This window comes from Chrysochloris asiatica, unplaced genomic scaffold (assembly GCF_000296735.1).
Source record: "Chrysochloris asiatica unplaced genomic scaffold, ChrAsi1.0 scaffold00132, whole genome shotgun sequence".
NCBI classification, from domain to species: Eukaryota; Metazoa; Chordata; class Mammalia; order Afrosoricida; family Chrysochloridae; genus Chrysochloris; species Chrysochloris asiatica.
Genome location: NW_006408650.1, coordinates 7,091,255 through 7,116,702, shown reverse-complemented (window position 1 = coordinate 7,116,702; position 25,448 = coordinate 7,091,255). Strand labels below are relative to the sequence as shown.

Here is a 25,448-nt window from a genome sequence, read left to right as displayed (position 1 = left end):
GCCCATGCAGGATAAGCGGAGGGGCTCCTTTGTGGGTGGGTGCTGCTGCTAAAGACAGAGCTGGGGAACCTGGAGGAATGAGGAACAGGGTTGAGAGAACACAATAATTTTGTGATTTGGACAGAAGAGGAACAGCCATGGTTTCCATGTAGCGAGAGGTGTTTTTGCCCAGTGGTTAGAAGTGTCAGCATTGGCACCTGACTGCTTGGGTTTGAAGCTTTGCCAATCATCCTCTGGGTGATGTAGGCAGGCTGCTTGCCTCTAAACTGGAGATGGTGATGGTCGCCATGGCAAGGAGTCTGAGTTAGTGCATATTTGTAAGTGACTACAGTATGGAAGCTCTGGTAGCGTAGTGGTTACGAATCGGGCTGCGAACCTTAAGGCCAACAGTTCGAAACTACCAGCGGCTCCACGGGAGAAAGATGAGGCGTTCTGCTCCTGTAAAGATTTACAGCCTCGGAAACCCTGTACAGGGTTGCTATGGGTCGGAACCAACTCCATAGCAACAACAGTATGGAAGAGGAGGCGGGTGGTGCAGTGTTTCGCTTTTAACCAGTAAAGGTCAGCTGTTCAAACCCACCAGCCACTCTAAGGAAGAAAGATGTGAGTCTGCTTCCCTAAACTTACAGCCTCAGAAACACAATGGGGCAGTTCTACCCTGTCCTATGTTGTTGTTAAGTGCCTTGAGTAGGTTCCAACTCATAGTGACCCTATATAGGGTTTCTGAGACCTTGTGGTTTGCAGCCCTGCGGTGCCACACCAGGGCATTTGTATACCTTTGAGGAGTGGCTGGTGAGTTTGAACCAATGGAGTCACACCAGGACTTCACCCTGTCATGTAGGGTCTATGGAGGTTATGTGCAGTGGAGTCAGTTCCAACTCATAGCGACCCTGTACAGTGTTTCCAAGACTGTAAATCTTTACAGAAGTAGAAAGCCTCATCTTTCTCCCGTGGAGCAGCTGGTAGTTTCGAACTGCTGACTTGCAGTTCGCAGCCTGATTTGTAACCAGATAGGGTCTCTGTAATAGGTGGGTCGGTATTGGATCATGAAGCTTGCCTTGATACTGAATTTGGAGACAAGTCTTGAGATTTGCAGGTAAAGGGGTCTCAGCAGACAGTGGGATAGGTAGGACTGGAGCCCTTAGGGTCACTTGGAGTAGATGTCATGCAAAGTGGTTGGCTCATTGTCACCATCACAGACCCAATCCCAAGTAGCTTCAGAAGACATTCAGAACTGGTGGGAACTGGGTCTCTCTTTCTAGCACCTTCTGGCCAAACACCTGTCCACCTACACTCAATGAGAGGCCATCGCCCCCAAGCATGGAGAACCACATGTCCAGTTCCTGTGCCTTGGGTGCCTGGGCAGGAGAACCCCTGCTACCAGGGACTGGCTGTCAGCCGAGCAAGTCCAGTTCACCAAGGGCTGTGTGTCCGGCATCAGCGGGGTCCCTGGAGCCAAGATGGCCAGAGTTTTAGATCTGTCTCTTCCTCAGTGTATAAGACCGCTTCATCCTAGTCCCAGGCTGATGTGTTCAATGAGTTAAACTGCTTCGAAGGGTGCTTGCCTCAAAGGCAGACGTTGTCTTCCTTTGCCTCATCCTCACCACAACTCAGATGGGTGTTGTTCCCATTCTGCAGGTGAGCAGATCAAGGTCCCCAGATGGCACAGCCTGAAGATATAGTAGAAGGCTCTGATTGAGGGGGAGGACTGTGTGGTATAACCTGAAGTTCCATCTGCCAACTAGCTATGTGGCCAATAAGTTTGCTTCTCTGAGCCTTAGTTTCTTCATGCTGGGTATGTAGGGGGTGGATTCGGGGTCCTTGGACCAGTTGAGGAGACAGACAGGCAGAGTCTGGCTGGCAGTGCCAATTGAGGTATCTCAGTGGGGTGAAAATTACTCCATGGGGAGCATGCCCTTTCTTGAAAATTGCTACCAGCCTGCTCTCCTCTGGTGAAACCCAAGTGTGACAGAACCACGCCTTTGCTGGCCGATAAGGGCAAACCAGCTCATCTTGCTTGACCTGGGCTTTTTGGAAACTCCTTTGCCCTTCCTGCCCCTGTCCACCCTCCCTTCCCCTCCGGCCCTGAGCAAACTGTGCCTTCCTGCCTGGGGCCAGGTGGGTTTGTCTTGGCTTCTGCTTGGCCCAGCCCCTGGTGTCAGGTGACAGCCCCACAGGGAGGGCCATGTTGCCACCACCACTGCCAGGAATCTGAGATGACCACACCCAGTATCAGGTAGAACCACCCAGGGAAGCCAGCTGGGCTACCCCCCTCCCTTGGCCCTGGGCAGCCTCCCAAGGCTCTGGTCCCTATTGGATGAGTGCTAGGACCCCCTCGTTTGAGTGGAGTCCCCCTTACTCAGGTGGGATGAAGATCCCCCATTATCTGAAAAGTAAACTTTGCTCTCCCGGTCCCCAGAGCTGAAATGGGGTCCTGAAGTCAAGGCGACAAATGGGCTTGCTCTCCACAGCAGCTAGGGTTGCAGCCTGGCAGCTCCCATGAATCTTTGCTCTTCTTTCCCAACGCACCCTGCTAAAAGAGTGCATTGTTCTCTCCCCCTGGGCAGAGGTCACCTGAGCCAGGTAGCAGGCTGGGGGCAGGGCACACAGGTAAGCTGTGCTCTGGAGGTAGGGGGTGAGGATGGTGTCAGGCACTGAGAACATTCTGTGTCTGGGGTCTCAGCCCAGGAGGCTGCCACCTCAGAGGCTCTGCCTTGCTGTCTTCAGCCCCTGCCCCACCTTCTGTCCTGAGACCATTTTACTTCCTGTTCCCTGGGGATGTAATTCAGCATCCCTGTGTGTCTTTTGAGTTTCAGGCCAGGGCTTGAGGCACCTGGGTAGCTTTGGGACTGAGCCCACCTCCTGGACCCTGGTAACCCTGTACCCTTCCACTTTCTGGGAAATGGAACAGCCTCCTCGAGCTTAAGCAGATCTGCCACGTGGATCTTGTTACCCTAGTTAGGAGTTGGGCATAGAGGGAGTGGGAAAGACATCCGAGGTCCAGGGACAGCTGGACCCTAGGCTGGAAGTGGGTGTCTGAGTTCAGCCCTGGCCTTATGGAATCTTCCACTTTCCCCTGCCTGGCTTATGAGCTCCTCCCTGTCCCCTTGATCAGCCGCCCTGTGGCCTCTCCCTGAATCCAAACACCCTTCTTTCCCATCCCAACGAAAGCCTCTAGGCTTCCAGGCCTCTGCTGCTCCTGCTCCGCTCAGGACTCCCTTGCCTCCAGGGATACTGGCCACCTTCAGAGATTTGTGGGTCTCATTTGCATAAAACGCAGGGCTGCCTCCCCCAGATCTGGGGAGTCCCCAGGGAGGAAGGTGGTTGCCACATGATTTGCATGTGAACCATCTTTCTTGGGCCCTGTCTAGGAAGGATATCCATAAAATTCACTCTTCCTTACTTTGTTATGGTAGAGTCCTGGTGTGGCATTGTGGGTTAATGCACTGGACTGCAAGATTGGTTTGAACCACAGGTCAGCGGTTCAAATTCACCAGCCGCTTCTTGGAAACCCTATACAGAGTCACTATGTGTCGGAACCAACTCAATGACGCTTAACAACATCTTTGTTCTGGTGGCACTGTTGGAAGGTTGGCAGTTCAAACCTGCCAGCTGCTCCTCAGAAACCCTGTGGAGTGTTGTTTTCAGTTGGAACTGACTCAATGGCACTTAATAACAACACTTTGTTCTTCATGGAGCTTTGACCCCTCTGGAGTGATGGGCTTGGAGAAGATGCCCCGAGGAATATGAGGAAGGAAGCTGGTGAGGCACAGCCTTGTGTGCACGAGGGATGGAATGAGCCAAGCCTCCCCCTCATTGCTAGGTGGTCTTAATGCTTGTCCTTTCAGTGCCAAGGACAGGCCTGCTAAATTCTTCGTTGCTATGTCCCATTTGTCAATTTCACAAGGAGACTCCTCGAAGGAGTCCCTGAATTCACACTGGAGATTCAAGTCCACCCTGGGCTGCCTCTGGAACCCTCGGGAGCACAGTTCTGCTCTGACACACATGAGTCAGAGTTAGTAGTGGGGCAGCAACTGGTTAGAGGCAGAGTAGATCACACAAGTCCAGAGCCTGTGGTGGCAAGAGGAGATTCAGCATTGAATCAGCCTGTTCTTTCCAAATACCTACAGAAGAGAGGTAGCCACCGTGTTCCCAGGACTCTGAAGGGCAAGAGTCCAAGTGATTGAATGATCTTTGCCTCCTTCTCTGGTAACATAGTGGTTAATCATTCAGCTGCTAGCTGAAAGGTTGGGCAGTTCGAACCCACCAGCCACTCCGAGGGAGAAAGATGTGATGTGCTTTCGTAAAGATGACAGCTGTGGGGGCTTTATAGAGCAGATCTGCTCTACCTGGTCTGACAAAGTCCTTATGAATCTGAATTGACTCAAGGGCAACTGGATTGGGTTTGGGGGGCAGGTCATGCATGTTACCCCAAAACTTGCGTCCTATGCTCTAGAGTGGTTGAGTCCAATTAACAGACACTCCAGATCAACAAAGAGAAAAGCTTGTATTTTTAGGAAGTCCATCGACTCTGGGAGCACCCGCAGCAAAGAGGCTGATTTTAAATGGTTTTGGATGATTCTTTTTTACAAGCAGTATTTTACTAGTTTTTACAAAGTGAATTAGTACAACATGCAGGTGGACTATAATGTGATCCTTTTAACACACACACCAATTCACACAGTGGTCGGGATGTCCTGATGAACCTGTGATTAATTCTCCCCATGCCTGTTTGCCTAGATGGGCTCTTCAACACCAGAAGCTACACCACCAGGGAGCAGGCTTCACGTGACCTTTTACATCCTGACAGTGGCTAAAACCAGAGACCTAAGAAGCCAAGGACAGGAGGAATGGGGGTGGGGTGGTTTACAGTGCTATTAGGCACTGCTTGAGTGTGTTTACACTTAGTCAAGCAGAAGAGTCTAAATGGCCACGCTTAGACTCCCAGAGAAAAGAGGTTGATCCCGGCCGGAGTGATTCAGGTGAGATATTGGGAGAACTCCCAGATGGTGAGTGGGTAGGACAATGTGTGGCCTGAGTGGCTACTGCCTAGTTGCAGATTTTCCCTCTGACCTCACTCTCTTTGTGAGGCCGGACAATGACAATTACAGTGTGAGCCACAGATGTTATTTTACGTGTACATTTCCTGAAAGCCATATTGAACTCCTGGTATGGCGCTGTAGGATCAGCACTGGACTGCGAACCACAAAGTTGGCAGTTCAAACCCACCAGCTGCTCCTTGGAAACCCTATGCAGGGTTGCTGTGAGTCGCAACTGACTTAGTGGCACTATACAACAAAAGCCATAAGGTCGGTGGTTTGAACCCACTAGCCATTCATTATATAGGAGAAAGTTATGGCAGTCTTCTTCAGTAACCCTATGGGGTGGTTCTACTGTGTCCTATAGGGTCACTATGAGTTGGCATTGACACGGTGCCAGTGAGTTTTTGGGGTTTTGTTGGGTTGTTGATTTTGCTCTGAGTGCTGATGCTGCTGGGAAAATTATGCTGCCCTAGGAGTCTTCTCCGGGTGACATGCTCTATACCTGTGGCTGCTGAGTTCCTGAAGCTCCCAGGAACTTGGGGCCATCTGAGACCAAGCAGGTCCTGTCCCCTGTGCCCCATCCCCGTCCCCTGCCTGCCTGTGCTTGTCTGGAAACTGTTTGCATTCCAGATACTCCCCTATCTCCCCAGGCCCTCTAACCACACTCTGCATTTTTTGCATAACTAAACTGGGACCTGGATTGGCCTGGTCTCCTGAGACCAGGTGTGGCCATTTGGAGCAGACTGGGTTCCTGGCAAAAAGCAAGACTCATGGTCACCCCCACAACCTGTTGGTTTCCGATATCCCTAGTTAGACAGTCTCCTCCCATGAGCCACGTGGACTGGACTGGACTGGTCAGCAGCGGTCATCACACCAGGGCTGTCACCAGGACCTTATCTCGTTCTGCTGCTGTGAGGCCTGACCACAGCTCAATGTCACACCTAAAGGATAGAGAGCCCTGGGTCCATGAAGGCACCTCACTGGCGCACCCTTTCCCAGAGTACAAGACCCTCGATTCCTCCGATTAAACTTGTGCGTTTTTCTTTCAAGCAACTGGTTGGCAGTTGCTTCACTCTGCTCCAGTCTAGCTGTGCTCTGGGTGTGCGAGGTGGGTGCTGAGGCAGCTGGTTAAGAGGCAAAACCAAAAGCCCTTCCCGAAGGTGGTTTGTCCATGGGAATCTGTAGCTGTTTACAGCCACCCTTTTAACCTGTAATGCCACCTCTCCCATAGCTGCCCAAGGAGTTGAGCCCAGCAGCAGTTTTCCAAACTTCTAGAAACAAAGTAGACATTCAACAGTGGGGGTCGCTCCAAAGTGCATTCTTCAGCCACTTAAAAACCACACCAGGATTGGATGGACGTCAGTAGGAAAAGGGTTCCAGAACTCTACTTGCACCTTCGCACATGCATGCAGATAGATGCGCAGTAAGCTCCCAAGAGTGTGGTTTTGAATAGGTTAAATACACATGTTTTAAAATGCTTTCAGTATATGTGCACATGCACACACTCTCAAGCATGGGAAAGACCCAAGATAAATATCAGGGTGTTAACAAGGGCCCCTTCTGGCTGTAGGAGTATGGGTAATTTGGGGTTTCTTTTTCACACTTGTGGATGTGGTCCAGGTTTGCTAGAATGCGTACGCATTAATTCTACTATAAGAGATGGACAGAAGTGTAGGCGTGCCATTGAGTTGGTTCCGACTCATAGCGACCCGGTAGGATAGTGTTTATAGCGTTATAGCCTTATAACGTTTCCAATGCTATGATCTTTGCTACAAGGAACCCTGGTAGTGCAGTAGGTTAAGCATTGGGCTGCTAACTGTAAGGTCAGCTGTTCAAACCTACCAGCCGCTCCAAGGGATAAAGATGAGTCCATATCCTCCCTTAAAGATACACAGTCTCAGAAGCCCGAAGGAGTTCTCTGTCCTACAGGGTCACTGTGACGGATTCGGTTCAATGGCAGTGATACAATCTTTACTCAAGCCAAACCAAACCCACTGGCTTCGAGTTGATTCTGACCCTAGTGAGAGCCTAAGAGACAGAGGAGAGCAGCCCCTCAGGGTTTCTGAAACTGTCAATCTTTATGGGAGCAGCCAGCCTCATCTTCTCCAGCAGAGTGACTGGCGGGTTTGAACCGCCCACCTTGGGGTTAGCAGCCCAATGCCTAATATTTACTACAGAGATGCACATAACACTAGAACTGTTCCCTCTGGGAAGCCAATAGCGGAGAATACCCAGGGTCCAGAGCTGGGAACTGTCAGGCCTTGGGGTGGGCCTGGAGCTGCAGAGCATTCTGGCTTCCCAAGTGACCAGATACCTCCACTGGGTCAGTCCCTCCAAAGCTGCCTTTTGCCCCTCCCTATCCCCTGCCTGGCCCCCAACTACCCAGGAGAGCTGGGTCTGTCCCATGGAAGGTGATGGAGATACAGGGTCAGTTCTCCTGGAACGTGCCAAATGGTCGGCATGCTGGGAGAGAAGGAACTTGCAGGGAAGGCCACATGGCTGAGGATGGGAATAGGAGTGGACGGGGCCTGGATTTAACTCCCACCCTCACAGGTGCCGGGGTAGGACCCTGAAAGTGACCATTTCTTCTTGCCTGCCTCGGCTGCCCCTGCCATCTCCCCTAGGCCTGGCCAGCCACAGGGATGAGACTGAGGCCATGTTGCTGCTGATCTTGTTGCAGACTGTGGAGCATGGCTTCCCACACCAGCCCAGCGCCCTCGGCTACAGCCCCTCTCTGCACGTACTGGCCATTGGTACCCGCTCCGGAGCCATCAAGCTGTATCCTTTCCACCCTCCCAGCTTTCCCCAGTGAGGCCTGAAAGGGACAGGGCCCTGGGTTCAGGGAGCGATGGGGAAGGACAGGGACCACTGGACCACGTCCCCCACCCCTCACATCTGGCCTGAAGGCACCCCCTCAACTGTGAGCCAGGCTGGAACTTAGGAGCACTGAGAGTGGGGGCTGCCCTTGCAGGGCCCTGGCGCCTCCTCGTGGAAGCTGGACTTCCCTCTTGCTCTTCCTTCTTACAGTTTGGGCAGGTGGGAGTGAGGGTGTGGCGGGGTGACCTCTACTGGTTAATCATTGCCAGTCCGAGGCCGGATCAGTGTTACCAATCCCTGCTGCCAAGACTCCTGGGCCTGGTCAGCTGAACTGGGCCCAGGGGCATGCCCAGGACTTTCTCACCAGTACCAGCATGAGGGAGCTGATGAGTCTGTAGCAGCTTGGGTGGGGTGGGGGCCTGTGGTACCTTCCAGCTGCCCAGTCAAGCCTCACCTTCTCAGGGGAGTCACCTCCCCTGCTTGGCCGTGGAGTTGACTTCACCCTAGAGGTCAGGCCCCTGGCCAAAAGTCCATGGGATCAAGACCACTACTGTCTCTGCCTCGCCCCAGGCCTGGACCCAGGTCCTGTCCTGGAGGGTTGGGCAGCCCTGCTACGTGGGCCTAGAGGTCTACACTCTGGGCAAGAGGGGCTGCATCTGGTCTTACTGTTCTTTTCCTGAGCCCACTACAAGCTATGGTGCCCCCGGGGTGGAGTTCATGGGCCTACACCGCGAGAACAATGCTGTTGTGCAGATCCACTTCCTGCCTGCTCAGGTGAGGGGCCTCCCGTGGCCTGCCCCCCTCACATCCTCAGAAGACCTGACACCACCTGCCTTCTCTGTCTGGGGGTCCACAGGCTGGTCGAGGAGGGGTGGGGCTCTTTGGAGGTCACGGTGACCCTGGCCCTTCCTGATTCTCTCCCAGTGTCAGCTGGTCACCCTGTTGGACGACAACAGTCTGCATCTCTGGAGCCTGCAGGTCAAGGGTGGGGTGTCCGAGCTGCAGGAGGAGGAGAGCTTCACGCTGCGTGGCCCCCCAGGGTAAGGACAACCAACCCAACCCCTGAAGGGAGGAGTATCACCCCGTGAAAGTCCCTTATTATGGACACAGGTGTGGCCTTGGAACAATACTATTCTACACTCACGTATTGGCCCTGCCCCTGTTTGTGGACCTCTATAGATAACTCTCCCTGTAAGCCTCAGTTTTCAAATGTGTAAAATGGGCTTCAATATAGTATCAACTTGACAGGCACGCTTTAAGTATTAAAATGAGGTCTTTCAAAGTAAGCTCCTAGTGCACTGCTTAGCATATCAAAATCCATCAGTACAGGGAGCCACGTGGTGCGAGTTCAGCGTTGTCTCGGGAAGGTGACACATCGCTCTGAGTGGTCCTGGTGGCTGTTGTTGTTGTTGTTGTTGTTGCTATGGAGCCTCGGGCAGGGACTGGTCTCTGAGTCAACACATCTTCATACTCAGTAGTTCAGGATGGAGTGGACAGGCCACTGCCTGCCGCCCTCTGTCCCCATAAAATGTGGCACTTGGCCAGCTCCCAGCTCAAGCTCTGTCCTACCTTGGCAGGGTGTAGCTGGTTTACGTGGCCTGGCCCATGACACGGTGGGCCCTGCTGAAGGACCTCATAGGCCGGTTTCCCCTAAGCCTGGCCTTCCCTGGGGGCCATGAGGGAGCCAGGAGCCAGGGGACCCTCGATCTGGACAGCAGGAGGCTAATGGACAGCCATTCCTACCTGCAGGGCTGCCCCCAGTGTCACACAGATCACGGTGGTCCTGCCACATTCTTCCCAAGAGCTGCTCTACCTGGGCACTGAGAGTGGCAACGTGTTTGTGATACAGCTGCCGCCCTTCCATGTGCTGGAGGACAGAACCATCAGCTCGGACGCTGTCCTGCAGAGGTGAGCAAGCCCCTGTGCCCTGGGGACCCTCCCTGTCCCCTTGAGTGAGGCCTGGCCACTCCCTTTGGTCCTCTGGTTGCTAACTGAAACATCAGCGGTTTGAACCTACTAGCCACTTGTCCGGAGAAAGATGAGGCAGTCTGCTTAGCAAAGGTTTATAACCTCGGAAACTGTATGGGGCAGCGCTCTGCTGTTCTGTACAATCACTGCGTCACAATCGACATGATGACCATGGGTAGTGAGTATAACAACTCTTGGGGTCTTAATTTTTTTCTGGGAAGACCTGGAATGGGAAGGAAGAGTCTCAGCTCGCTATCTGACCCTCGAACTGAGAATCTGTCACCCCATAATGTGTTAGCATCCAAGCACCAAAAGGAGACTTGTCACCTAATTTTAAAGAGTCCTGGCATGGCGCTGCAGGATAAGCACTGGGCCACAAGGTCAGTTTGAACTGTAAGTTCAGCAGTTCAAACCCACCAGCTCCTAGGAAATCCTATACGGGGTCGCTATGAGTCGGAACTGACTCAACTCAACATCACTTAACAACAATATTTTAAAGATTTAAAGGTCTGATTTTCAGACCTCATGCAATGTTTGGGGCTCCATGTACTCACAACTTGACACCCACAATCCTGTAGCTATGCTAAGATAGCTGATGATACTGAGATCGTGTCTGATGGGCTCCGGACACTGAGAGGGGAAGGGACGTGAAGTCTGGCACAGTTTGTAAGGGTGGGTGGGTAGTAGTGGGCAATTCTACAGGACCAGGGGGCAGTGTGCTGGGTCACTGATTCCCCAGGGCTGTGGAGCAGGCACATTGGCACACACACAGCTGTCCATTCTGTCAGCAGCCCGGCGGCATGAGAAGCAGTGCCTGACCGGGCAGGGAGGCTTCCTGTCTGGGCCTGGGTCCCTTGAATCACCAGTGACCATCCTGCTGGGCAGGCCAGACCGATAGAAAGGTGGCAGGTAGCACTAGTGGGTGTTTGGTCTATGGGGCAGGGCCGGCCTGGAGGGGTGAGGAGGACCTGGCCTCACCCCATGGTTAGCTGGTGGGGGCCCGCCCTCCTCAGGACTGGGCTCTCCCGACCAGGGGACATGGGACCTCTCTGTATCCCCCTTTTTATTTTTAAAGCTTTTATTATGTATTGAGTGAGTGAAGGCCTACAGGCAGATCATCAGTTTTACATTCAGCAAATCATTATAATGATTACCATCCCTTCCATGCACCCTCAGCCAACAGTATTTATCTGTTTCCCCCTTTTTTTTTTTATATGGACATATACCACACTGAAAATCTATATTTGTTTAAATGTCCAAAGGGCAGCACACTGCCTTTCTCAGTCCCTGGGCCTAGAGTCCTCTCCTGCCGTCTGTGCCCTCGCCTCTGCCACCATCTCTGTTGTCCTACTTTTCTAGTTAGGATCCCTCACTCCTCTCATGTTCTTCCCTCTGGTCCTGAAATGACAGGTTAACTGCCCTCCCCATTTAGTCGCATTGACAGCTCAGCTGCTTTTGTTAACACTTGTCTGAATGTTTTCAGACAAAGTCTCCATGGGGGAGGAGCGGGGGACAGAAAAGATCCAGACACAAGACTGATCAGGACAGGGGTGTTTCTAGTGACACAAAGTTGGAAACCATTGAATTCTCAAGTAGTCCTCAGCTATGTGCCGACATTTTTTCAATCGTGAAGAATATTCTGGAGAATGTTGAAGCACACTGTTTCCATTCCTCCTTCTTTCCTAACCTTTCTGGACCTTATCCTTTGGGCAAATGCTACAGATGGGTCTAAGGTATGTGTTGTTGTTGTTGTTATGTGCCGTGGAGTCGGTTCCGACTCATAGCGACCCTGCACAGGGTTTCCGAGGCTGTTAATCTTTACGGGAGCAGAACACCTCATCTTTCTCCCATGGAGCAGCTGGCAGTTTCGAACTGCTGACCTCAAGGTTCGCGGCCCAATTCGTAACCACTACGCTACCACAAGTATTGTTCCCCCGCATAAACCTGTCTGTCCTTTGGTGAAGTCCTGGTAGGCTGCCTAGGATAAGCATTTGACCTCAAGGTCGGTTTAAACTGTAAGGTCAAACTCACCAGCCCCTCCTCAGAAACCTTACGAGGGCACTTTACAACAACATTATCTAGCTGAAAGCTGAGCTGAGGGGGCTCATTTCCAGACCTGAACGTGTCAGCCCAGTAAACCTGGTCTTTATTTAACTTCAATAAAACAGTGACAACAAAGCATCCTTCCCACAGCACTGTCCACTTCTCTGTTGGGCATGGTTCTCTGTCGCAGTGGTCACACAGACGCCATCTTACGGTTAGGGAGTCATTAGGGAAGTTAACAGGGTCAGCCTCTCCTCAGCCATGTCCACAGCAGACCTCTTGCTCTCTGCCTGACCAATATTGAGAGAGTAAAAGTGGTTCTGACCCATAGCGACCCTGTATAGGGTTTCCGAGGAACAACTGGTGAGCTTGAACCACTGACCTCATGGTTCAAAGCAACTTTGCAGTCTGGCACATTCTCCCAAAAGGACCACACCATGACCAATATTACAAAGCTCTGTTACGGCTGCTGATATAAATGCCCAGAGCACTTGCCCCTCCACTGGGAGCCTCCGCCTGAAGGCACTCGCCTCTAGCTCCCTGGGTCAGCACATTTCCTCCCATTTAGATGTCTGGAGGCACTCCATTCGCAAACAAGCCTCTTGCTCAGAGTCACTCTGCTTTCCGTGTTCCGTGTTCCGTGGATTGGGAAGCCCGCCGCTCTTGTCTGTTGGTTCCGCTGCGGCTGTCCCCTGCCCCTCCTCCAGTGTCACAGCTTCCTGTCCCTGGGTCGAGGAGGTTCCAGGAGGAGGGATCTCAGGGTCCAAACGATGCGCTCCCTTCCTGGCTCTTCTTTAATGGCAGTCAGTTACTCCCTCCTTTTCTGGGTTTGTTGTTAAATGCCATTGAGTCGATTCCTACTCATAGTAACTCTGTGTAGGGTTTCCAGGGATCACCTGATGGGTTTTGAACTGCTGACCTTGTGGGGTTCACAGTCCAGTGCTGATCTTACAGTGTCACACCAAGAGTCCTTTTAAACCCACCATTGACCGGCCCCTCATCGCACGTCTGATAACAGTCACTGACAGTGAATCATACACTCCGGACCTATCGGGAACAAGTCATTGGATGGAAGTTAACAAATCCTTTGGCTACTGGTTGTTGTTGTTAAGTGCCATTGAGTCAGTTCCAACTCATAACCACCCTATATAGGGTTTCAATGGCTTTGATCCATCAACCTTCTGTTGGAAATCCGGTGCTTACCCTAACAGTGCCACACCAGGACCCTGGCTAGAAGAGGCGTTCAGGAGTTTACTACACCGCATTAAAGGAATCCTGGTGATTAGGGTTACTAATTGGGCTGTTAATTGCACTCAGCAATTTGAATCCACCAGCCCCTGGGAGGGAGAAAGAGAGGATTCCTGCTCCCATAAATCCTATACAGGGCCCCCATGACTTGGAACTGGCTGCATTAACATCAGAGATTGTTTTGTCTTGTGAGTATAAAACCTTCTTATTGGTAAATTGGTATGTGTTTGGTTATCCATGTTTTCACCACACTTTAAAAAATCTTTTATTACAAAATATCACTTACTTACAGAAATACATTGGATATAAACAGATAGCTTAATAAATTCTCAGTGAGGCCCATTCTGCAACCAAAGTCGACCTTTGACAACCCCCCATTCCTCCCTCTCTCCCTCTCCCACAGAGGTAAGCACCGTATGGATGTCTCTGGAAACCACTCCCTTGCCTTTGTTTCTCATTTTCCCACCTCTACCTGCATCCTGTAAGGAACTCTGGTAGCATAGTGGTTATGAATCGGGCTGCTAACCTCAAGGTCAGCAGTTTGAAACTACCAGTGGTTCCGCAGGAGAAAGATGAGGCTTTCTGCTCCCGTAAAGATTTATAGCCTCGGAAACCCTGTGCAGGGTCACTATGAGTTGGAACCGACTCCACAGTACTTAACAACAACAACAATCTACATCCTGTGGAGTCCTGGTGTGGCACTGCCGGTTAGTGCACTGCACTGCAAGGTTGGTGGTTCAAGCTCACCAGCCGCTCCTCAGAAACCTTATACAGGGTCGCTATGAGTTGGAACCGACTCAGTGGCACTTAACAACAACAACAACAACCCTGTGTCTTGTGGAGTTTGGAATCATACATATAACTAACTGTCTCGATTTTCTCCTTGCTGCTCTGTTCCTGGCAGTGTGTCCCGGCCATCTTCCCAGCCGGCACACTCGGCCCTCGCTCCGGTCATTGCCCAGTGGCTCACAGCTCTCTCCCACACATCCAGGTTGCCAGAGGAGGCCCGTCACCGGCGGGTGTTTGAGATGGTGGAGGCCCTGCAAGAGCACCCCCGGGACTCTAACCAGCTCCTGATCGGCTACAGCCGGGGTCTGGTTGTCATCTGGGACCTGCAGGGCAGCTGTGTGCTGTGCCATTTCCTTAGTAGTCAGGTAGGGGGGGTCCGGGGGCAGAGGGGGAGTCTCCAGATGCTCACAGATCACACACGCCTCCATCTCCTGCTCCATGCCCATATTCTCTTCCTCTCCTCCTCTGAAGCAATTAGAGAACATCTTCTGGCAGCGTGACGGCCATCTGATTATCACCTGCCATTCTGATGGCAGCTATTGCCAGTGGTCCATGTCCGGCGCCACCCAGCGACTGGAGCCTCTAACCAGCCATGTGCCTTATGGTCAGTACTGCCCACTACCTGAAGTAGCCTTCAGCATGCAGAGCAGTGTTCGACCAGTCAGTCCTTCCTGGATTCAGGTGTGAGGCCCAAGCATAGAAGCAAAGACTGGGGCCCAGAGAGGGTAACAGCTTTGTCTGTAGCCACACAGCAGTGTGCTGATGCCCAGCGAGGCTTTCTTGAAGCAGCAGGACCTGGGTATGGGGGGTTTCTCCAAGGCTGTCAGAGCCTGGGGGGTCAGGTCAAGCTCTGTCTTTTCTTTTAGGTCCCTTTCCTTGCAAAGCTATCACCAAAGTCTTCTGGCTGACCACCAAGAAGGGGTAGGTGTTGGTCCTCTGTCGTCTTCCCTTTCCGGAGCCTTCTGAGGGGCTGAGGGGACCACTTGAGCCTCTGCTTAGGGGAGATGGAGCCTCATGAAGGGCTTTGGGTCCTACGTGGACGCCTTGGATCCTGGACAGGGAGAGAAGACCTCTCAAAGATTTCATTCCAGTTTCCTCCTTCCCGCCACCCTCCAAGAGACACTTTAAAATCAGCTGGGTTTTTGTTTTCCAAATAACACAGTAGGACCCCTATGTATCAGTGGATAAGGGGGCTGTCCCATCCCAGGTTCCTACCCCATGTTCTCCTGGATTCTAGCAATCCCAGCCCTGAAATTGCCCCCAGCATAGAAGGACCCAGTGCTTGACCCTGAGCACTGCCCACTGGTCTCCAGAAAAGCCCACACTGGCATCCCAGTCTTGGGGGCTATCAGGAACCCCTGCCCACTCCACTATTCTGTCCCCCACCCCAGGTTGCCCTTCATCATCTTCCAGGGTGGCATGCCGCGGGCCAGCTATGGGGACCGCCACTGCATCTCAGTGGTCCACAACAACCAGCAGATAGCCTTTGACTTTACCTCCCGCGTCATTGACTTCACTGTCCTCACCGAGGCGGACCCCACGGCTGGTGAGTGCATGCAGGAGTTGGTGTGGTGAGCTGGTGGCGCAGGGCCAAAAAATAAGGAGCAGGGTCTTGCGCAGGAGTTCCTCATCCTGCTCCCTCATGGTGACACCCTAAGCTCACCATGCTGCGCCCCTTCTTAGTGTCACTGATGGACCTGAAGGTAGTCTGTGCTCCCTGTCAATGCTGGCCTCCCCATCCAGAGCCAGCTGGTGACATTGTCCTTCCTGACTCCTCTGCCCCTCTGGAAACTCTTCCCTTCCCGATGCTCTGGTGGGACTCTGCTCTGGGCAGGCCTGTACAATTGGAATGAACAGCCCCCAGTTTAGACTAGGAGCCCTGATAGTGCTATGGGTTAGGCGTTGGGCTGCTGATTGCAAAGTCAGCAGTTCAAACCCACCAGCCAGACAAGGTGGCGAAGCAGGAGGAAGGGGGTGGGGGGGACTCTTACCAGTGACTCTGTCCTCCCGTGTCCTGAGGCCCTGGTGAGGGGAGGCAGGTCTGAGAGAGATGCCCCAACCTGCTTTTTCTACTTTCTCAGCCTCTTCCCCATTCACATACTTGACCCATGGGTGGCTGAGAGCAGAGGCCCAGTCTGCCTTTACCCAAACCAGTCAGGGCTGGGAGGGGGCCCACATCCTGGAGCCTGCTGGGATCTGCCTGGTCCAGGGAGGAGGGGTTTAGGAAGTTAGGTGGGGGGCGGTGCTTTGCTCCTCTCTTCCTAGAGACCTTTTGAAAAGAGACCAAGGGTAGGAGAAGATGCCTGTGGGTATCCAGCCCTACCCTGTGAGCAGCCTTAGGGGCAGGGCCTCCACCCTGACCGTAGGCTCCTGTCGGGTGGACATCCAGTCCAGCTGCTTGTGTTCAGCGGTTCAGCATGCACTTATTGAACACCAACTGGATGCTCCTAAAGCCCTGTGGGGCTTGTGGTGTCGGGGAGAGTAAGTAGGTGCGCCTGAACACACTTAGGGAGGGGGAGGGCAGGCATCTGGACCCGCAGATGCCCAGGCCCCTTCCGGTTCCAGTCAGTGTGGCCTGCCTAACTGCCTTGAGCTAGTTATGAGGCAGGGCTGCTCCCCAACACCTGTTCTGGAGGTGAGAGGACTGGGCTCTGACCAGGCTCCTGCCTGGGGTTTGAGGCCCACTCTAGACCCCTGAGACTACAGCTCCTAAAACAGCTGAGCATGGGTATCTCCCCGGGGCTTGTTTTTAAATGCACATTCCCTGGTTCCAGAACCAGGCTGGGGCACCCTGCTTCCTACTGGCTCCTGTACCTCCTGACCCTTGGTTTGTCCCCAGCCTTTGATGACCCCTACGCCCTGGTGGTGCTGGCCGAGGAGGAGCTTGTGGTAATTGACCTGAAGACAGCCGGGTGGCCAGCGCTGCAGCCGCCTTACCTGGCCTCCCTGCACTGCTCCGCTATTACCTGTTCCCACCACATCTCCAACATCCCCCTGAAGCTATGGGAGCGTGTCCTCGCTGCCGGTAGCCGGCAGAGCTCACACTTTTCCACCATGGTAGGTCCAGCCCTGCCCCCCGCCCCCTGCCCCCAGCTCTCCATAGACCTGTCCCTCTCCTCCCCAGAAATGGCCCATTGACGGGGGCACCAGTCTCGCTCCAGCCCCACCCCAGAGGGACCTGCTACTCACAGGGTAGGTGACGTTGATGGCACAACTCGCCTCCTAGCGGGGTATGTGGGGTAGGACCTGTGTCCACGGTCTGTGGGCAGGGCCCCTGGACCCTGCGTCCCTCTCATGGCGTCCAGGGTTCTGCCCACAGGCACGAGGATGGCACGGTGCGGTTCTGGGATGCCTCAGGCGTCTGCTTGCGGCTGCTCTACAAACTCAGCACTGTACAGGTGTTCCTCACCGACACGGATCCCAGCGAGAACCCCCATGCCCAGGCTGAGGATGAGTGGCCCCCGTTGCGCAAGGTGAGCCTATGCCCCTGGGGGCTGGCTATGGTGGACACAGGCCAGTGCTGCTCATGGCTCCTCTCCCCTGGTCAGGTGGGCTCTTTTGACCCCTACAGCGACGACCCCCGGCTGGGCATCCAGAAGATTTTCCTCTGCAAATACAGTGGCTACCTGGCCGTGGCGGGCACAGCGGGCCAGGTATTGGGCTGGGCCCTGAATGCAGGAGGGGCTGGAGGAGGGACTCCGTGACTTGGGCAGTATCCAGACCTGTGAGCTTTCTTTACATGAGTGAGGACTCCGAGCAGGGACAGGAACCAGCCCCCTGAGAGTCCACCCTCAAGTGTCACCAGAGACAGCACCCCTTGCCTGCCACTCTGGGCTCTTCCCACTCAACAAAGTTTGTTTGGTACTATTACAGGGCATCCTCGGGGTGGACGGTAACCAGAAGGTTGTAGGTTTGAGGTGCCTCAGAAGATAGGTTCTAGTAATCTGAGAGCTCAGCCTGAAAACCCTCCAAGCATAGTTCTACTCTGACACACATGGGGTCATCACGGGTTAGAGTCAGCTCGTTATTTCCATGACTACAGTTTGGTTTGGGTGTCAGGGTGCTGGATTTCCCCCAGGAATCAGAAATAAGGGGGGGGTGGGGAACGGTTTGGAGGTTAAGCCTAGACAGGATGCCTAGCCCTCTCCTATCCCGGTAGCTGGGGTCCCTAAGGTCACGCTGCCCACCCCACCAGGTGTTGGTCCTGGAGCTGAATGACGAGGCGTCAGAGCACATGGTGGAACAGGTAGAAGCAGACCTCCTGCAGGACCAGGAAGGTTACCGCTGGAAGGGGCATGAGCGCTTGTGTGCCCGCCCAGGGCCCGTGGGCTTCGAGCCCGGCTTCCAGCCTTTCGTGCTGGTGCAATGCCAGCCCCCAGCCGTGGTAACCTCCCTGGCCCTGCACTCCGAGTGGCGGCTCGTAGCCTTCGGTACCAGCCATGGCTTTGGCCTCTTCGACCACCAGCAGAGGCGGCAGGTCTTTGTCAAGTGAGCGGCCCTCCCAAGGGGCGGGGCCCGGCTGGGGCCAGGTGAGGCTTCCTGAGCCTGGAAGCTGACCCAGCCTGATGTCCACCCCAGGTGCACGCTACATCCCAGTGACCAGCTGGCCTTGGAGGGTCCACTTTCCCGTGTCAAGTCCCTTAAGAAGTCCCTACGCCAGTCCTTCCGCCGGATGCGCCGGAGTAGGGTGTCCAGCCGGAAGCGGCGACCAGCTCCAGGAGAGGTGAGATGTGAGCTCAGCTGCCAGCAGTGGGTTCCCGGGACCCTGTCTCCACCCCTGGGTCCTGATGCAGACAGTCACATCCTGCTCTACCACCAGCTAACCATGACCTCAGATATGTCTCCTTGATTCTCTGCCTCAACTTCCCCACATGCAAAATGGGAATCACTGTCATACTGTTGATGTAAGCCCCAACACTGCCCACTTACCTCAGAGATAAATTATCAGGACTGTCGGCTGCCCCCTTTTCCCTATAATCTGTGGGAAGGACAGAAGACATCCGTCTCCTGGGAGCCAGGTTGGGTGGGTGTTGGCTTCCCCTGGTTGTATGTAGCCTAAGCCAACAGAGCCCTACTCAGGCCTGGCCCGTCCACCATAGAGGCCGGAGGCCAGCACCAAGGTGGAACGTGCCGGCCTGCAGAACATGGAGCTGGCACCTGTGCAACGCAAGATCGAGGCCCGCTCGGCCGAGGACTCCTTCACCGGCTTCGTCCGCACTCTCTACTTTGCTGACACCTACCTGAGGGACAGTGAGTGGCCAGCTAGCGTAGAGGGGCCCAGGTGGGCATCCCCCAGCATGAGGGTGTGTTAGAGGCTGCTGCTTGTCATCTGCCCGGTAATGGGACCCTGGGTGGGGTCTCCCCTGAGAGCAGGAGACCAGAGTCCGTTGTTCCACCCCCCCCACCCCACCCCCCACTTTCCTTGGCCTAGAAGTGAGGCCTGTGGCACATATCTGGACCTCTCTGGCCTCAAGTGTCGGCTCATCTGGGTGCTCCTCCTCTAGGAGCTGCCCTGGGTGTGGGAGCCTTCTCTGCAGGTCCCATGGTGCAGCCCTGGGCTAGACAGTGCCTCAGCATCTGTGCTCCACACAGTGAGGAGCTGGCGCTCAAAGCTCTGACCTGGGAGCAGCCAGACGGCCTCAGATACCCAAAGCCTTTGCTCCTTGGCAGGCTCCCGCCACTGCCCCTCACTGTGGGCCGGTACCAACGGTGGGACCGTCTATGCCTTCTCCTTGCGCGTGCCCCCTGCAGAGCGGAGGATGGACGAGCCCGTGCGGGCAGAGCAGGGTGAGCGTTCGGCAGCGGGCAGGGCAGCTTGTGATGTCCCTGGCCACACAGCTTGCCCACCAACCCACAACCTGTTCCTTCCCGTAGCCAAGGAGATCCAGCTGATGCACCGAGCACCAGTGGTGGGCATCCTGGTGCTGGATGGACACAGCGTGCCCCTCCCAGAGCCCCTGGAGGTGGCCCATGACCTATCCAAGAGCCCAGACATGCAGGGAAGCCACCAGCTGCTGGTCATATCTGAGGAGCAGTTCAAGGTGCCGTGCAGGGAAGACGGGGTTCTGGGGATCCCTGGGACATCCTGGGTACAGATGACAAGGGCTATGGATGGAGACACAGACAAGAAAGAGGCGTCTCCTGTAGAGTCCCTAGACCCAGGTGCAGAGGTGGGGACACTGAAGCAGGACTGGTTTGGGGACGGACAGCAAACCCAGACAAGGAAATAAATGGCCTTGGTGTACTGCGGGTCCAAGTGGCAGTGACCTTGTGTCTGCAGTCTGAGCTAAGTGTGCCATCTGGATGTGACCCGCCACTCTGTGCCCCAGGTGTTTACACTACCCAAGGTCAGTGCCAAGCTGAAGCTGAAGCTGACCGCCTTGGAGGGCTCTCGGGTGCGGCGGGTCAGTGTGGCCCACTTCGGCAGCTGTCGAACTGAGGACTATGGGGAACATCACTTGACTATCCTGACCAACCTGGGGGACGTCCAGGTGGTCTCACTTCCCCTGCTCAAGCCTCAGGTGCGCTTCAGCTGTATCCGCCGGGAGGACGTCAGCGGCATCGCCTCTTGTGTCTTCACTAAATACGGCCAAGGTGCGCAGGCAGAGCTTGGCTTGGGTGGGTGTGGAGGAGACAACCTCAGGCCAGGGTGCTGTAGACCAGGCCCTGATAGGCCTCAGGCCAAGAACTGCTGGGAGCCGCAAGATCTAATACCCGCAGCAGGGAAGCCCCTTAATGGGGACCCTGGGGACCCAGGCCAGTCTCACCTACCAGGTGTCTCTCCCTCCCCAGGTTTCTACCTGATCTCCCCCTCGGAGTTTGAGCGCTTCTCTCTCTCCACCAAGTGGCTGATTGAGCCTCGGTGTCTAGTGGAATCGTCAGAAACCAAAAACCAGAGCCGCCCCCGCAATGGGGCAGGCCCTGAGAAGATCGTGCACAGAGCCAGGTGGGTGAAAGAGGGTGACCTTTAACACAGCCCCTCCCTCCCCTCAGCACCTGCTAGTGACTGGCTAGAGCCCCACCCCTAGGAAGTGATGCCCATGAGCCCCGCCTACCTCTCCACTCCTGACCCCGCCCCTGCAGGCCGCCCTTCCTGGCAGGGGAGACCCCTGAAACCAGGGCTTAAACGTGGCCGGGTCCTCAATGTCTCTCCCCACCATAGGAACTCGGGGAACCAGAGTGACGCAGAGGGTAAGAAGAATCTCTGGGCTGCGCGTGAGCCACACCCAGCCCCGGCTTGGAGAGGGGCAGAAGGGGGTTGCCCCAGGGAGCAGGTGGTGTGCAAGCTGGCGTGGAAGCGCATTCTCGAAGCCCTGGTTCTGGCTTCTGGTGGGAGGGAGTCAAGGAATGGGGAGACCCACGGTGAGTCTTGCTGAGCTGACTGCTTTGCAGAGAGGACGCCAGGCCCTGTGATGGAGCATGCGCTGCTCAATGACGAGAGTGAGTGGGCGGGGCGAGGGGAGGCTCTGATGGTCGGGGTGGGACTAAGGGGCCATTTCACTGAGAGAGTAGACCCCAGCTCACAGCCCCCTGTCGTCTCCTTCCCCACCCCCACCCCTCACCCGGCTTGCAGGAGTGCTGAAGGAGATCCAGAGCACACTGGAGGGAGATCGAGTGTAAGTCACCTGCTCAGGTGTGTGGGCGGGGGCTCCAGGAGAGCCTGAGAGGGAGGGCGGGCCCTGAGCCGGCTGCTCGAGTCCACTCGGCCAATGAGTGCCCTGCCTTTGTCCATGCAGGAGCCATGGGGATTGGCAGTCTCGAAGACTGGCAATGGGGTACAGCCTCAGCAATGGATCAGGTAGGTGCTCCGGAGCTGCTTTTGGAAAGGCAGGGTAGAGTGTGCTTCCTGGGGAGGGGTCGGAGTGTGTGGACTCAGGGTGGGCAGCTGAGACCACATCCTTCGGGGGAGTGTGCTGAGCTGTGTTCCTCCGTCTTCCGCAGCCGAGTGAGCTGATGGCATCCACAGTGCTCCGTGAACACACACTACTGATAGTCACCCTGGGCACCGTCCCCACCTGGACAGACCGAGGACTGGGCTGTGCCGGAGACCCCCCGGCTCCCACCCTGCTGCTGGTGGTCTTGAGAGACAGGGAGATGGGAGACCCCAAGCTACCCTGCCGGGCCCCGCCCCGACTCAGTCTTGTCATTGTTGCTCAGTTTTTATTTCCCCTCCTTTTTGTAGCGGGCTGGGTTTTAAATTATAAACTTTAGCTGCGTCTAGGTGAAAAAGTTTTTAATAAACACTTATTACCTCTTCACTGGACTGGGCCGACGACGTTAATATTTTTCCTCTGTGGAATAATGTTCCATATGGGTGGACATGAGACCTTGCCTTCTTACCCCCACCCCCCACCCGTCTGCCCCTGGACCAGGCTGGGACTCAGGAGACTGTTCTAAGCTATGGGAACCAGAGTGGCCTGTACCTAGCTGTATCTGGACACCACTGCACCTTCTGCCTTCTGGAATAAATGGAATTAAGCTGGAGTCTCTCTGACTGTGTCCCTGGGTTGGGGATGAAGGGAGGCGGCCCTCCCTCACCTGCTGGCTGTTTTCTGTTGTCAGGAGCACAGGAAACCCCACAGCCTCTCACCTGGTCGTCTCATCTGGAAGAATTGAGGGGTGGTTCTATAGAGGTTGGGGGTTGCCAAGAGGCAAAAGAGTTTACTTTCTCCATCCCCAGATGAGGGTTAAACAGTTGTTAAGGTCTTTGTGGAAAAGCCCTAGTGCTGCAGCTGCTAACTGAAAGGTCAGTAGTTCGAACCCATGGGAGAAAGATGTGGCAGTCTGCTCCCATAAAGATTGCTGTGTTTCTTAACTTTTTATTGTGAATTAGATGAAGATGTACAGAACCGACCACAAAATTTCCATTTAACAATTTATAGACATTTTGCTTCATCTCGTTGACTGCAGCCGCTTCAATATAACATCCCTCATTCCACGTTCTCCCTGCTTCCTGTTTCCATTCCTCTTCCTTTCTTTATCCTGACTTCTGTCCTTGGGCATAAAGATTGCTGTTATTGTTAGGTACTGTGGAATTGGTTCCAACTCTCAGCGACAGCTGAACATGTACAGCCAAACAAAATTTCAGCTCATTGTTGCAGCCGCTATGTTTTGGAAAACATGGGGGGCAGTTCTACTCTGTCTTATGAGTCATAATCAACTCATTGGCAATGTGTTTGGTCTTTTGTTTGTTTCCAAAGTTGTTATAAAGCCAAAGTTTTCGATTCTGTGTGGGATAGGTCTTTATTTACCAGGCTTCGCTGAGCATCTACTATGTGCCAGGGTTCAAAGGTGGCCATGATGCATGGTCCCTGCCCTTGTGGGGTTCACAGTTGTTACACGTGCAATAAGTGTTGTAGGCTGCTGTCAAGCCAGCCCCCAATTCATCCCATGCACAGCAGGATTATTTGTGTCCTAGGTTTTCATCAGTTAAAATTTGGTAGTAGGTTACCAGCCTATTCACCCTGGTGGTGGTGGCAGTGTGCCCTGGACTCGATTCTGACTCATAGTGACTCTGAATAGGGTTTCTGAGACCGTAAATCTTTAAGGGAGCAGAAACCTCATCTTTCTCCCAAGGAACGGCTGGGAGTTTCTAACTTCTGACCTCAAGGTTAGCAGGCCAACCTGTAACCACTATGCCACCAGAACACCTTGTCCATTTTAGTCTAGAAGCTCCTCTGAAACCTTTTGAGCATCACCCAAGCCTTCACCGACAGATGAGTGATGGCTACATATGGGAAGAGCCCAGGTAGAGGAGAGGAGAGCTGTGCTCCACAGAGCTTCCAGTGGCTGGTTTTTTAGAAGTATATCAAAGATGCAATAGACAAAATACTGAATGATAAGGGCAGTAGCATCAAAGGAAAACACAGTCATTTTACCAAAAAGAATGAATCCATGTTCAACCATCTCAAGATCAAGATCCAATAGTTTTGAAGGAAGAAGTCCAAACTGCACTGAAGGCATTGGCGAAAAACAAGCCTCCAGAAATTGAAAGAATACCTATTGAAAGGTTTCAACAAACTGATGCCCCACTGGGTCTGCTTATTTATCTGTGCCAAGAAATTTGGAACCAACTGGAAGAGATTCATATTTGTGCCCATTCCAAAGAAAAACAACCCTAAAGAATGTGGAAATTATCAAACAAGGTTATTAACATCACATGCAAGTAAAATTTTGCTCAAGAGAAATCAAAAACAGTTACAGCCGTGCATCCACAGGAAGCTACCAGAAAGCTGGATTTGGAAGAGGATATGGGACAAGGGACATCATTGCTGACATCAGGTGGATATTGGCTGAAAGCAGAGATTACCTGAAAGATGTTTATTTGTGCTTAATTGATTACGTAAAGGCATTGACTGTGTGGATCATAACAAACTCTGGATAACATTGCAAAGAATGGCAATTCCTGAACACTTCATTGTGCTCGTGTGGAACCTGTACAGAGACCAAGAAGGGGTCATTCATTCAAATAGAACAAGGGGGACACTGCATGGTTTAAAATCAGGAAAGCGGTGCATCTGAAGTTGTATCCTTTCACCGTACTTAATCTGTATGCTGAGCAAATAATCTGAAAAGCTGGACTGTAGAAGAACATGGCATCAGAATGGGGACAACCTGTGTTCTGATCATATAAGCTTGCTTTCTGAATTCAGAGAGGACTTGAACACAGCCTTCAGCATGAATTATACCTGTTCAGAGAGAAAAGACCCCAAACTCAAATGCAGTTTATAGAAACCCTTTTTGTTATATTAAGTCTTAAAGATAAAAAAAATCCAGATGAGGGACACCAACATGAAACCATAATAGTGTCCACATAACAGATTTCTGGAGCACAGAAAACAGGACTCTTGACACAAAATTACTCTCCATAGTGGCTTCTAAGGAGCATTCTGGCTGCACTTATTCCAAGACAGATTTGTTTGTTCTTCTGGCAGTCCATGATACAACCAGTAGTTTACTCCAACACCATAATTCAAAGGCATCAATTCATTCTTCCTTATTGCTTGTTTCGTTTTTCATATGCATATGAGACGACTGAAAATACCATGGTTGGGTGAGGCAGACTAGTCCTCAGTGCAATGTGTCATGTGATTTCTTGACTGCTGCTTCCATGAACATTGATTGTAGATCCAAGTAAAATGAAATCCTAATGACTTCAATCTTTTCTCCATTTATCATGATGTTTATTTTATTGGCCCAGTTATGAGGATTTCATCTATACTGAAGGCTGTATTCTCTCATCTTCATCAATAGTTGCTTCAAGTATGCTTCCAGCAAGCAAGATTGTATCATCTGCTAATCATGGTCGTTAATGAGTTTCCTACAATCTTGATGCCATCTTCATATAGTCCAGCCTCTCAGATTATTGCTCAGCATACAGATTGAGTAAGTGTGGTGAAAGGCTCCAAACCCGATGCACAGCTTTCCTGACTTTAAACCATGCAAGTATCAGAAAGATGTTTACCTGTGCTTTATTGACTACGCAAAGGCTTTCGATTGTGTGGATCATGACAAGCTATGGACAACATTGCGAAGTATGAG

At 53.2% G+C, this 25,448-nt stretch overlaps 1 protein-coding gene across 1 annotated transcript in view; it reads left to right on the top strand.

The window, feature by feature from the left end:
* Positions 1-21,522, top strand: part of LLGL2 (lethal giant larvae homolog 2 (Drosophila)) — a 43,158-nt gene extending 21,636 nt beyond the window's left edge. The window contains exons 3-24 of the mRNA XM_006869577.1: positions 7,723-7,820; positions 8,552-8,633; positions 8,784-8,899; positions 9,609-9,767; positions 14,110-14,272; positions 14,379-14,511; positions 14,774-14,828; positions 15,299-15,453; positions 16,747-16,964; positions 17,032-17,099; positions 17,227-17,380; positions 17,456-17,560; positions 18,103-18,395; positions 18,486-18,630; positions 19,009-19,157; positions 19,578-19,694; positions 19,782-19,948; positions 20,237-20,501; positions 20,700-20,853; positions 21,070-21,098; positions 21,300-21,347; positions 21,481-21,522. Coding sequence (XP_006869639.1) covers positions 7,723-7,820; positions 8,552-8,633; positions 8,784-8,899; positions 9,609-9,767; positions 14,110-14,272; positions 14,379-14,511; positions 14,774-14,828; positions 15,299-15,453; positions 16,747-16,964; positions 17,032-17,099; positions 17,227-17,380; positions 17,456-17,560; positions 18,103-18,395; positions 18,486-18,630; positions 19,009-19,140 — 2,076 coding nt within the window. The 3' untranslated portion in view covers positions 19,141-19,157; positions 19,578-19,694; positions 19,782-19,948; ... (3 more) ...; positions 21,300-21,347; positions 21,481-21,522. The remainder of the gene's footprint in view (positions 1-7,722; positions 7,821-8,551; positions 8,634-8,783; positions 8,900-9,608; positions 9,768-14,109; positions 14,273-14,378; positions 14,512-14,773; positions 14,829-15,298; positions 15,454-16,746; positions 16,965-17,031; positions 17,100-17,226; positions 17,381-17,455; positions 17,561-18,102; positions 18,396-18,485; positions 18,631-19,008; positions 19,158-19,577; positions 19,695-19,781; positions 19,949-20,236; positions 20,502-20,699; positions 20,854-21,069; positions 21,099-21,299; positions 21,348-21,480) is intronic.
* The last annotated feature ends 3,926 nt before the right edge of the window (positions 21,523-25,448 follow it).